The sequence below is a fragment of the Schistocerca cancellata genome, chromosome 2, assembly GCF_023864275.1.
Source record: "Schistocerca cancellata isolate TAMUIC-IGC-003103 chromosome 2, iqSchCanc2.1, whole genome shotgun sequence".
NCBI classification, from domain to species: domain Eukaryota; kingdom Metazoa; phylum Arthropoda; class Insecta; order Orthoptera; family Acrididae; genus Schistocerca; species Schistocerca cancellata.
This window is the reverse complement of record NC_064627.1, coordinates 297,273,493-297,287,208: the sequence shown is the minus strand read 5'-3', so window position 1 is coordinate 297,287,208 and position 13,716 is coordinate 297,273,493. Positions and strand designations below refer to the sequence as shown.

The 13,716-nt window shown below is 38.9% G+C and overlaps 1 protein-coding gene across 3 annotated transcripts in view; it reads right to left on the bottom strand.

The window, feature by feature from the left end:
• Nucleotides 1-7,855: 7,855 nt before the first annotated feature.
• Nucleotides 7,856-13,716, bottom strand: part of LOC126161670 (ragulator complex protein LAMTOR4) — a 46,057-nt gene continuing 40,196 nt past the window's right edge. For all 3 annotated transcript variants that reach the window (XM_049917670.1, XM_049917669.1, XM_049917668.1), the window contains exon 4: nucleotides 7,856-8,691. In XM_049917670.1, the coding sequence (XP_049773627.1) occupies nucleotides 8,588-8,691 (104 nt within the window). In that variant the 3' untranslated portion in view covers nucleotides 7,856-8,587. The remainder of the gene's footprint in view (nucleotides 8,692-13,716) is intronic.

Below are 13,716 nucleotides of genomic sequence, written 5' to 3'. Positions count from 1 at the left end.
ACTTCACTACAATGGCTGCTTCACTACCTGAGCCATCTGGATCCTTCCCTCCACCACTACCTTTTCTGAACTGCTTAGATGGGTGTTATTCTGACAGCACATCCTCGGGCCTCAATCTATGGTATACTGTCCCCACACCCTCCACCCAACAGTTTTCACTCCCTCTGTCCTATCATCTCCTCCCCATCCTCATCTCCCACCTGTTAATTTGCAGCCCTCTGCCAGGGCATCTTTCCATCTTTCCCTGCTCCTCACCATTTTTCCTTTTTTGTCCCCCCCATGCACCGCCCACCAGACAGCATTCGTTTCTCTTCCCACTCATACACTACTACCCCTTCCCCAACCCCTTCAGATTGCCGCTTGCATCCCATGCGATTATTCCAGCCCGAGATGCTGGAGTTGGCTGTCGTGTGTGTGTGTGTCCCTTTTACTGACAGAGGCTGTGTCTGAAACCTTTATGTGAATGTCTTTTAATTGTGCCTGTTGCAACTTGATGTGTGCTCTTTACAGTAAGTAGCAGTGTCTTTTCATACATTGTTAAAATTTACGTTATCACATAAACACAATCCATGAAGTCACTTTGTGGGGAAGCAAGCTTCTTGCTTGCTGCTGAGATATAAATTAGCCTTAGGCACAGAAAGTGTGTGATTCCCCCATACTGTGAGCAACCGCCTATACAAGATGTGGCCCAGTATTGGCAGGTAGCAACTGGGTAATATCACTTCAAAAATATCTGTTGTTTGATGTCATACATCAAAGTTTAACTAATTGATCTTTAAGCCAATCCAGTTAGTAATTTCTGAGTCATTCAACTTCTTACATAATTTTGAAAAGTGCTGCAAGCTGTAACTTGGATAGTAAGTGTAATTATCAAAAAATTGTCCTGAAAGCCATTTCCAGATTATCTTTACTATTTTTGAAATTATTTAGGAAAATATAAATTGGAAAAGCTATCAGAGATTTCAGATTACTCTAGGACCCTTTCTTAACCACTGGTCAAGTAAGCACAGTGATAAAAATGGCTGCTTCATCTGCTGTCTGTAGCAGTAACCATTGTTTGGAACACTCCTTGGCAGTGAAAAAGTCATATATGGATCATATGATAGTCATCATACACTACATGAGATGAATGTATTCTGAAGCAGCTAGTGTTCTGAGTCAGTCAGTCACTGTGCAAATTCATGATAGTAAACAAAGTTGCATGACTCACATGGTTGCATTATTAAAGAATTTTATCACAAACAGCCTTGTTAATCATGTATCAATAATTTATGTAACTGGTTTTTCAGTGTCCTATCTGAACGAAACTTGAAGCAACTTGGATTCAACACATCTGTGACTTCAACAATTTAATTAAATGTGTTGTGTGTCACCTACACAGAATACCATGACAAAAGTGAAATTCTGCTAGAACTTTCCACTTTAGATGATCAGAACAGCACTGACCTGACTGGGTGGCATTAATGAAAGTCTTTTTGATGAGCTGTGGAACTAAAGTAGAATTTCAAATGCAAAAATAATATTATCTGTAATATTATTGGTACAATACATAACATTTATAGTAGAATGGAATTAGAGTATTTATTTAAAGGAGAGTAATTTTTTACCAAATGTATATCTCACTGTAGTTTTCATCAAGATCTGTAAGTACTTAGTACGGTATTTTCAGCAAATGAAATTTCAGTACACAGACTGAAGATTATAGGTAATGCTACTAGATTATTTCATGGTTACCAATTTACATGATCCTCAGGCCTTGGTTGCATGGGTGGAAGTAACAACTGAGGAGTTGGTACTTGAGTGAATGAACACGGAGCATTGAGTTAACACCTCATTATACACTGGGGCGACAAAAGCCATGTGATAGAGCCATGGGATAGTGATATGTGCATACAGATGGTGGTAGTATCACATACACAAGGTATACGAGAACAGTGCATTGTCGGAGCTGTTCATTTGCACTCACGTGAGTCATGTGAAAAGGTATCCAATGTGATGCCCAAAATATTGGAATTAACAGACTTTGAATGTGGAATGAAAGTTGGAGCTAGATGCTTGGAATATTTCATTTTGGAAATTGTTAAGGAATTCACTATTCTGAGATCCACAATGTCCAGACTGTGTTGAGGAAACCACATTTCAGGCAGTACCTCTCACCATGGACAATGCAGTGGCAGACAGCCTTCACTTAACGACCAAGTGCAGTGGCATTTGCATGGAGCTGTCACACTAACAGACAAACTACACTGCATGAAATAACCCAGAATTCAATGTGGGATGTATGATGAATGAATTGGTTAGGACAATGCACAGAAAGTTGACATTAGTGGGCCATCACAGAATACGACTGATACGAAGCCATGGATCCATGTTGTCAACAAGGCACTGTGCATGCTGGTGGTGGCTTCATAATGGTATGGGCTGTATTTACATGGACTGGAGTGGAAATGGTTATGTTCAGCTACTCTGAGATCGTTTGCAGCCATTCATGGACATCATATGGATGACAATGCGCCACGTAACCAGGCCACAATTGTTCGTGATTGGTTTGAAGAACCTTCTGGACAATTGAAGCAAATGATTTGGCCACCCAGATTGCCTGACATGAATCCCATCGAATATTTATGGAACATAATCCTTCTGCAGTTATGGATGGCTATAGAGGCAGTATGGCTCAATATTTCTGCTTAAGACTTCCAATGACTTGTTGAGTCCATGCCATGCCGAGTTGCTACACTACGTTAGGCAAAAGGAAGTCCAACTCGTTGTTAGGAGGTATCCCAGGACTTGACACGTCATGTAGTTCATATGTCATTGGCTTTTTCAGAAATCACCATTAGACAACTTGCAATTACCAGTCAACTTCTAAGTTTTATGAACAATTTGTGGGTCGTTGGAAACCAGAGCGAGTGGGGACAGATTATTTATCATTTAGTATACTGCTGCTGAGCATTACGCAGCACATAACGAGGCTTGGTAGCCGTTTCATGACACAATCATCATCTTCTCTTGCAGCACCAGCACTTCCAACATCCAGAAATGAGGACACACATTCATACACATTTGGCTCTCGTCATCCATCATTAATTTACATAATACACGTTCGCTTTCTTTTCATTTGTATGTCAGTACATATACTCCCATTTTTTAAGTTTATTTATTTTTACTTTTCTTGCCGTGTCCTCGCACCTTTTCCCCAAGACCATTCTACAATAATTACCATTTGCTGCACACAATACACACTTATTTATTTCCTTTCTGTTCAGCTTTGATCAAAAGCTTATCAAGTATGCCTCAGAAGGATTTCCAATTGTGTGTGGCAGTCCATTATTGTTTCCTTATGCTCTACATCTTGATTCAAAGTACAGGTTAATTTTTACATCCCTTTAGTACATGTACACATATTCTTTGCTTTTCATGCTTTCAGCTTCTACTTAATCGAAAAAAATTCTAAAAGCTGTAAATTTAATTGTATTTCAAATTTTTCAGTGTCAGCCCTGATGCCTGCTTCTCCTACTTGTTAAATAGTGCTTCTCATCTGTTAAAACTGTTAGAATATATTATACCACTTAAAACTGATGGGTGAGGACTATCTGTCTACTACACTGAGGCACCAAGGAAACTGCTATAGGCATGCGTATTCAAATACAGAGATACGTAACCAGGCAGAATATGGCACTGTAGTCAGCAACGCTTATATAGGACAAGTGTCTGGTGCAGTTGTTAGATTGGTTACTGCTGCTACAATGGCAGGTTGAGTATGAACACAGTGTGACAGTTGGGGCATGAGCGATGGGCACAGCACCTCTGAGATAGCGATGATGTGGGGATTTTCCCATATAATCATTTCATGATTGTACCACGAATATCATGGATCTGGTAAAACATAAAATCTCTGACATCGCTGTGGCTGGAAAAAGAACCTACAAGAATGGGACCGATGACAACTGAAGAGAATCGTTCAACATGACTGAAGTGCAACACTTCTGCAAATTGCTGCAGATTTCAGTGCCCAGCCATCAACAAGTATCAGCGTGCAAACCATTCAACAAAACATCGATATGGGCTTTCGGAGCTGAAGGCCCACTCGTGTACCCTGATGATGACTGCACAACACAAAGCTTTACGCCTTGCCTGTGCCCATCAACACAGACTTTGGACTGTTGATCACTGGAAATGTGTTGCTCATTTCAGACTGTATCCAGTAGATGGACACGTACATGTATGAATCCATGGATCCTGCATGTCAGGAGGGGATAATGGTGTGGGGTGTGGGCAGTTGGAGTGATAAGGGACTCCTGATATGTCTAGCTATGACTGACAGGTGACATACGTAAGCATTCTGTCTGATTACCTGCATCCAATCATGTTCATTGTGCATACCGACAAACTTGGGCAATACCAGCAGGGCAATGCGACACCCCACATGTCCAGAGTTGCCTCAGAGTGGCTCCAGGAACACTGTTCGGAATTTAAACACTTCCGGTGGCCACCAGACTCCCCAAATATGAATCTTTTTGAGTATATCTAGGATGCCTTGCATCATGCTGTCCAGTAGAGATCTCCACCCCCTCGTACTCTTACGGATTTATGGACAGCCCTGCAGAATTCATGGTGTCAATTCCCTCCAGCACTTCTTTGACATTATTCGAGTCCATGTCACATCGTGTTGCGGCACTTCCGTGTGCTCACACGGGCCCTAGACGATATTAGGCAGGTGTACCAGTTTCTTTGACTCTTCAGTGTATATCTATTGGAACAATGCACTTCTAAACTTATGTTCTGTAGTCTCTGTTATATGGAAAAAGAAATTGATTACAGCCATTCATACTGTGAACATCACCTAAATCAACAATGCAACAACTAATGAAATTCTCTTGCAACCACCTGCTAAACATTTGGGTCTCTCAAAATATCTACTATGGCATATTTTGCAGACCTTCAACAAATGAGACCCCTCGATTGCCGAGAACAACTCCTAAGAAAATTTTAATAGTTTAAATCTCAACAATATGAATTCTGATAGCTTGTTATTCACCAAGTAGAGGAGACATCAAACTGGCAAATTAAAAGTTTGTTGGACATTATTAAACTATCAGCTCGCATATATGTCTGACGTTTAGTGCTTGTGTGTGGTGAGTAACAATCTTTAACAACTCATTTTATTGCTATTTCAAAGTGGATTTTTCAGTTTTTAAATACTCTGACCAATTCATGAGTCTCATGTGTTGTAAGGGTGCCCACAGGTGTGGGGGCAAAGGGGGCGGGGTGTAGTCCCCCTAGCTCTCAGGAAAGGAAAAAAAGTTGTGCAGTCACGTCATTTTTCTTTAAAAAATGATTTAAAAGACTGTATTATGCGCGTTTTTAATAGGGTTGGAACTGGAACTTTATTATGGACACAAACAAGTCTCCTTTCATCTTCCAAAATATTAAAAATACTTCATACCCCCAGTTTGGTCCACTCTGCCCGGAATCTTCCATACTCAGTTAAAATTATATGAGTTAAACCCTACACAATAAGATTTTTGGTGGAAAATTTTAAAAGTTATTCTTTCACTTCACTGCTCAATACTTTTAATCATCTGCTGCAATTGATGTGATGTGGTTTTAAGACATCAAGAACGATAAGTTCCTCACTATGCATGTAATGTTACTACTGTTGAAAGCGAACAGATAAGTCAGATGCAGTTTTCAGAACAGTTTTTCTTGACAAATCTTAAAAGAACAGGCGGTTTATCCATGGCAGATTGCACTGGGATTCTTCTGTGTTTTCTTAAATTCCACCTACAAAGATGTTTGATAATATTTTGACTGAGTAACCTCATAGGTTTTCTTGACATCCAGTTCTTTGTTTCAAAGTGTTCATCTGTAGGTACATTATGTGAACAAAAACTAATTTTAATGTGTTGACTTTGTTATAATCTACAAGTGTATCTGTTAGATATAATCTGGAACGCTATGGCTGATGTCTCAGGACAACACTGCACTAACTGTCTGTAGTCTCATTATTAAATATGCGAATTCTGTGAGAGATTATTAAAAAATCTTACTTGCAAAGTTCAGCTTGTTGCTGAGTATTTGTTCAGACGGAAGAAACACAATAGAATACACACTTCTGAGTGTGTTGCATGCAGTATTATTGTAAACTTGAAGTTAATTAAAGAAAGGTGAATGAAAATATTTACAACAATAAAGTAAGACTGCAGAAGCACTACCTACAATAATCTGGTATATATATTTTAACATAAAAAATATATGGATACAAAAATGATCCCATGTTTTATAGTTTGCCTGTAGTTCTCTCCACTTACAGCAAAATTCAATCACGGCTTATTTGTACACTTTGACAAGGAGTGAACATCCAATATTTCACAATAATTTCTTGTAACTATAGCCGGACTAAAAATTAGGACACTTAATAATGGTCTTTCACATTTACCAGTTGAAAGGTTTCCAGTATTTTTGGATTTACTGTTCAGTAATGAACAGCTAATACAATTACACAATATATACAAGGCGTGTTTAAGTAAGCACCATATTGAAATTTAAAAAAAAAAAAAAAAGATGTGCTAAGATATATCAATAATTTTATTTTTACATGAAAGCCTGTACCTTAATCTACTTTCCTACATAATTTCCGTCAATATTGAGGCATTTGTCATAACGCTGTACCAGTTTTTGAATACCCTCCTCAAAGAAGTCTGCCGTCTCACTTGTTAACCACTGCATCACCACTGTTTTGACTTCATCGTCTTGAAGATGCTGACTGCCCAGGTGCTTCTTCAAGTGAAGGAACAGGTAGTCACTGGGCGCAAGATCGGGGCTGTACAGAGGACGATCTAGAGTTTCCCATCAAAAAGATGGGATGGGATCTTTGGTCTGATTTGCCACATGCGGACGGGCATTGTCTTGCAGCAAAACAATGCCTTTGCTCAACTTGCCACGTCTTTTGTTCTGAATTGAATGGCGCAGATTGTGCAATGTCTTACAGTAAGTTGCTGCATTGATTGTCTCATTATGAGACAGAAATTCCAAAAGCAATACTCCTTTTCTGTCCCAAAAAACTGCACATGATTTTCCGGGCAGAAATTGTTTGCTTCAATTTCACTTTTCTGGGTGAATCTGAATGCCGCCATTCCATGTACTGTTGCTTTGATTCTGGTGTGACGTAGACCACCCATGTTTCATCACCCGTAACAATTTGGCTGGAGAAATCATCACCATAATTTTGGTACCGCTCAAGGAAAGTCCATGCACTGTCTAAATGTTTGGTTTTGTGCACATCCATCAACATTTTCGGTACCCAACACGCACACAATTTTCGGTAATTCAAGTGCTCGGTCACAATGCCATACAAAACACTGAGCAAAACATTAGGAAAGTCATCCCGCAAGAAGAAAATCGTAAAGCGTCTGTTTTCTCTCATCTTATTGTCCACTTCCTCCAACAAACTTTCATTAATGACTGAAGGATGCCCACTCCGTTGTTGATCATGCACATTTTTGCGGCCATCTTTAAATGCTCTCACCCACTTTCTTACCATTCCATCACTCATGATGTTTTCTTCATAAACTGCACAGATTTCATGATTAATATTGATTGCTTTTAGGCCTTTGGCACTAAGAAATCTTATAACAGCCCATACTTCACAGTCAGAGGGACTCACGATTATAGGAGGCATCTTAAACACTCAGTACACAACATAAACAAGTAAGAATCAGACTGTAATGGCGTCAGTGCGTACACAACAGATGCAGGTACCCAGTGCGCACGCGCAGAACGCTGACTGCAGCGCTGCGGCAAAACGGTATTTACTTAAAAAACACGCCTCGTACTAAAGTAAACACACCAAAAATTATAAGCATTTTGTTTATTTTCTAAAAACAATTTACAAAATTAAGTCTCTCTCTTTTTCACAAGTGTTGACTGGTTCAATAAATTATCTGCTGTGAGCAAGGAAGAGTAACATTAAATAAAGCAAACACACAAGGTAGTGAACACAATGAGGAACAAACAGTGCAGTGAGGACACTAATTTAGCAATGACACCAGAACGTACAAAAATATGTTAATACAAATTAATTGTGCTATTCTGCATCTATTACAATACACTTGTTGTTGTTTAAAAACTGCATGCAAGCAACAGCAGACAAACAGTTCAATCTCAACAGTTATTCCAAACTCTGATATGTAAAAAAAGGCATTTCATATAAACAGGCACTATTTTGACTGTAATGGAAAGCTCGGTAGAGATCACTGAATACATTAATATGACCTACATTTAAAACTGAACATCTAGTAGAACTGAAAGATGAGGTCATCTACATACTCAGTCTCTTCAATCATATGGTATAAATTTTGACAAAAGTCATCGACCCCTGTCACGTACTTCCAGGCACACAGTTATTACGCATGACTAGGATAATGTTAATTCTGGTCAGTCATCTCAATATTACTGAAAAGTATTTACAACACTAAGCATTAAATTAACAAAATTTAAATAAATGGCAGAACATAAGAAAAACAGCCCATACAAAAATACCAACAGCAGTATAAAATATACATAAATTAACGATCTGTTGACAATCTCAAACAGTTACTGGATCCACTTGGTTTGGAACAAACTTCCTCTTTACAACATGAATCTTCTTGTTTGACAGGCATATGACATAGCAGTGATCATCGTAAATAACTGGAACAGAAAATTACAAATTTGAGCCAAAGGCCTCGAAAACAGGTGTATGATACAAAAAGATCTTCATACATTAAACAATAAGATGATCGTACATATAAAAATTAATGTCAGGCTTACGCAATAGGATGATATTTCTTCAGTTGCAACAAACATACCGAAAAACATACAAGATGCTCTGTAATCCTACCTACAAAAATCAAGAAATGAGCTACATTTTCACTAAAGAAGTTAAGCAAAACAATTATTAGCCTCTTACAGATGAATTGATCACAAACTGTCAACAGAACTTGACAACTGAGGTAAGCTTACTGAAGAGTTCATGTAGGATCTTTTTCTTTTCCACTCCTCATGAACAATGACCTCCAGCGTGAACAGTTAGTGAAGGTATAGGCCAAGATGTAATATAGTGACAAATCAGAACATTACGAACATTTGTTTAACAGAGTCCTGGTCTACCTCTGGAACGTAATACAGCAACGATTGTGCCTTGCACGAATTCAACAAGTCCTTGGTAGATTTCTGGAGGTAGGTGACACCAGATGGTTACATACAAGTCATGCAATTACCCTAAATCACAAACTAATGATTTATGGACAAGGAGCTGGTACCCAGTAATGTTTCATATGTATTCAGTCAGGTTCAGAACAGGCAAATTTGGTGGCCAAAACAATGATGTGAATTCACTATCATGCTCCTTACAATAATTGTAGCACAATTATAGTCTGAAACTGACACTGACACACTACTGGAATAAGCCATTGGTACTGGTGAAGACTAGTAGAAATTATGTTCAAGTCATTTTGTACCCTCCTGTGGTCACTTAATGATAAAGTTCCCATGCACAACACCATCTTCAAGAAACAGCTGCAGATTGCTGCTCACCCTGTCTGCCAGATCATTTATCGAAACAGACAATAAGAGTGGTCCTATAACTCACACTTCCCTGGGACACTCCTGATGATACAATTGTCTCTGATGAACACTCACTGTCAAGAACAATGTACTGGGTTACATTACTTAAGAAGTCTTCGAGCCACTCACATATCAGGGAACAGGATATAGAGGAAATACAAGTCATCGGCTTTGATCAGTGATGTAGGAAACATATGACAAACACTGTACACAATATGGTGACTAATGCACTGTCATTGACTGTTTCAAACAGGCTAAGCTACAGATCAGTGTCACCAAAACAAGGTTTTTTTAGCTTCATATTCACTGGGCTTTGCCAATTCTCAACCAAACTGTTACCTTCCAATCTAACCTATACTTCAACCAGTTCTTTTTTTGAGGGCAGAACTAGCACCTGGAACCTAGCAGAACTAGCACTCCTGGAAGAAAGGATATTGCGAAGACATGGCTTAGTCACAGCCTGGGGGATGTTTCCAGAATGAGATTTTCACTCTGCAGCGGAGTTTGTGCTGTTATGAAACTTCTTTGAAGTTTGGAAAGTAGGAGACGAGGTACTGGCGGAAGTAAAGCTGTGAGGATGGGGCGTGAGTCATGCTTGGATAGCTCAGATGGTTGAGCACTTCCCCGCAAAAGGCAAAGGTCCGGAGTTCAAGTCTCGGTCCGGCACACAGTTTTAATCTGCCAGGAAAGTTTCATAACAGCGCACACTCCGCTGCAGAGTGAAAATCTCATTCAGGACAGTATATGTTTGTACGATTCTTCTGTATTAAGATTTCTGAAGTAAGAAATTCAAAACTTCCATTTTCCTTTTGCTGTCTTCTGTTGCAACACCACACTGGACAAACTACGTCTAAATCTACATTTACAACCACATCTATACAATGCAAACCACCAAGAAGTGCAGGGAATAGTCCAATTGTACCAGTTATTAGAGTTTCTTCTCATTACATTCATGTACAAAGTGCAGGAAGAATGATTGATTGAATGTGTCTGTGCATGCTGTAATTATTCTAATCTTGTCCTCGTGATCCCTATGTAAGCGATACATATTGGGTTGTAGTACATTCCTAGAGTTGTCATTTAAAGCCAGTTCTTGAAACTTTGCTAGTAGACTTTCTTGTGTTAATTTACGTGTATCTTCACGAGTCTACCAGTTTAGTTTCTTCAGCATCTCGGCAACACACTCCAACTGATCAAACAAACCTCTGACCATTTGTTTTGCCCTTCTCTGTACATGTTCAATATCCTCTCTTAGTTCTATTTGGTACAGGTGCCACACAGTTTAGCAGTATTCTAGAATGTGTTGCCAGAGTGATTTGTAAGCAATCTCCTTTGTAGATTGACTGCAATTATCCCAGCACTCTACCAAGAAACCAAAGTCTACCACCTGCTTTACCCAAGTGAGCCTACATCATCATTCTGTTTCATATCACTACAAAGTTGCCAATCTTCGCACCACTCTGAAATCTTCTATGAAGATCTGACTGAATATTTAGACAAAGTACCTCATTTTAGGCAAATACATCATCTCCAAAAAGTCTGAGCTTACTATTAATATTGTCCAAAAGATCATTAATATACAACATGAATAGCAAGGGCCCCAACACACTTCCCTGGGGCAAACCTGAAGTTACTTCTACATCTGACGATGACTCTCGATCCAAGATAACATGCAGCATCCTCCCTACCAAAAAGTCCTCAGTCCAGTAGCAAATTTCACTTGATAACCCATATGATCAGACTTCTGATAATAAGAATAGGTGTGGCACTGAGTCAAATGCTTTTTGAAAACCAACAAATACTGCATACTACCTTGATCTAAAGCTTTCTGTATGTCAAGTGAGAAAATTGTGAGTTGGGTTCCACACAATCGATATTTTCAGAGTCCATGCTGACTGGTACGGATGAGGTGATTCTGTTCAAGATATCTCATTATAAATGAGCTTTTTTCTAAGATTCTACAACACATTGATGTCAAGGATATTGCATGGCAGTTTTGTGGCTCACTTCTACTACCTGTCTTGCAGACAGATGGGACTTGTGCTTTCTTCCAATTACTGGGCATGGTTTTTTGTTCAAGGGATCTATGAAAGATCACAGTTAGAAGAGCGGTTAAACTCAGCCGCAAATTAAGTATAGACACTTATACAGATTTCTTCATACACTGGAGCTTTGTTCAGTTTTAATGATTTCAGCTGTTTCTCGTCACCACGGACACTAATGGTGATTTCACTACTCACCTCTTCAGTGGTATGACAAACTGGGACAATTCTCCTGGGTTTTCCCCTGTGAATGAACATTTGAAAACAGAGTTAAGCATTTCAGTTTGTTTTGCTAAACTGAAATTTCAGTTCCTGTCTCATTTCCTAGGGTGCCATTAACAGCTTTTATACAACACCAGAATTACTTTGGGTTTTGTGAAAGATCATTTGAAAATATTCTGTTATGGTAGTAACTGAACGCTTCATGTATTTCCCTCTTAACATCCAAATGTGTTTCTATCGACAGTCCTATACTTTGTTTTAGACCTATTATGCTGTTGGCCTAGTCTGTTTCCTTAGAAGTTTCTTTACAATGACTTTATACAATGGAGGGTCCCTCTCATATAAACTGTTCTACAGGGTACCTACCAATCCAGTGCATGGTCAACTAATCTTTTGGAATTGAGTCATAGTTCCTCTAAATGGACACACACACACACACACACACACACACACACACACACACACACACACACACACACACACACACACACACACACCAGTTTATGTGGATATCCTAATAAAAGTCAGGTCTATTTTTTTGTTGCTGTTAGATCGAATATATCCCTATCTTGTGTAACTGGATAGGTGCCTTCAACCCACTTAGCAATTTTATGTCAGACCAGAATCTACCTAATTTCTCGGCAAGGTTTTTTGCTAAAGTATGATGGTAGTCTTCGGTCTATGTTTCACACATTTTTTTTTTACATACGCAAGAATTTGTACTAACTTTTACCTCTTCTCATTTGCGCATTCTTTTTCGAACTTCAGAGTGCAACGGTCCCTGCTTCCTAAGCATTTTCCAAATTTTGTTATTAAACCACAGTGGGATTCTCCATCCTTAATCCACTCATTGCACATACTTCTCCAGCGTGCAAATTAAAATATGTTTTAACTTTGCTCATAATTCCTCTAAGGCCATGACATTGGTCTGTTCATCATATTGGAACTAAATTACATACATTCATTTTCTAACTGGGATGCTAACAATGACTTATCTGCTCTTTCCACAAAAAATACTTTCTAGCCTTCATGATGGATTTATTAACTTCAGCAACCACTGTCAAGACGACTTCATGATCACTAAATCATGTCCGTATATGGACATCGGTAAGGTCAGGCCTGTTTATAGCAACAAGGTCTACAATATTTCCACTGCATGTTGGCTATCTAAGTAGCTACTGAACAGTCTTCAGAAAACTGTGCTCAAAAGTACTTCACAAGACTGCCTGTCTGTGCCCCCTTCATTGAATCCACAGAAGTCCCATTCTATACTCTGCAGGTTAAAGTCACCTCCATGCACGATTTTTTTTTTTCACCTCCAACTAATATTGCATAATTTTTTTGGCACTCTACTGATCATAAACTTATTCTGAGTGAAACACTGTTGTGGTGGCATCAGGTGAACGGTAAAAACATTCAATAATTAACTTCAGCTTACCTAGATTTGTTACACACATCTAGATAGTTTCATAATCAGACTCAGTTTTGACCTTGATAGAACAATATTTCTTTCTGACTACAATGTACACCTCCCCCTCCCCTTTAGTGATATCTAATCTGTATTGACTAAATACACCCCTACTGGCACTGCAGCAACTGCGCATGCGCAACTAGGCGCACACACGCAGCCAAGGTCAGCTGTACATCTGTAAACAGGAAATTGGACACAACCTCATCATAATTTGTAAAGAAAATTTCAGGTTACCATTCATCAATAGTTTCTCTGACACTACAGTACACAGTTACTATTCTCTCAAATTAGCCACTCAAGTAACACCTATTACAAATTATCAGTTGCTTTTTGCAGTATTGGTAAGTATTGACAATACAGACAAAGCTGAATTAA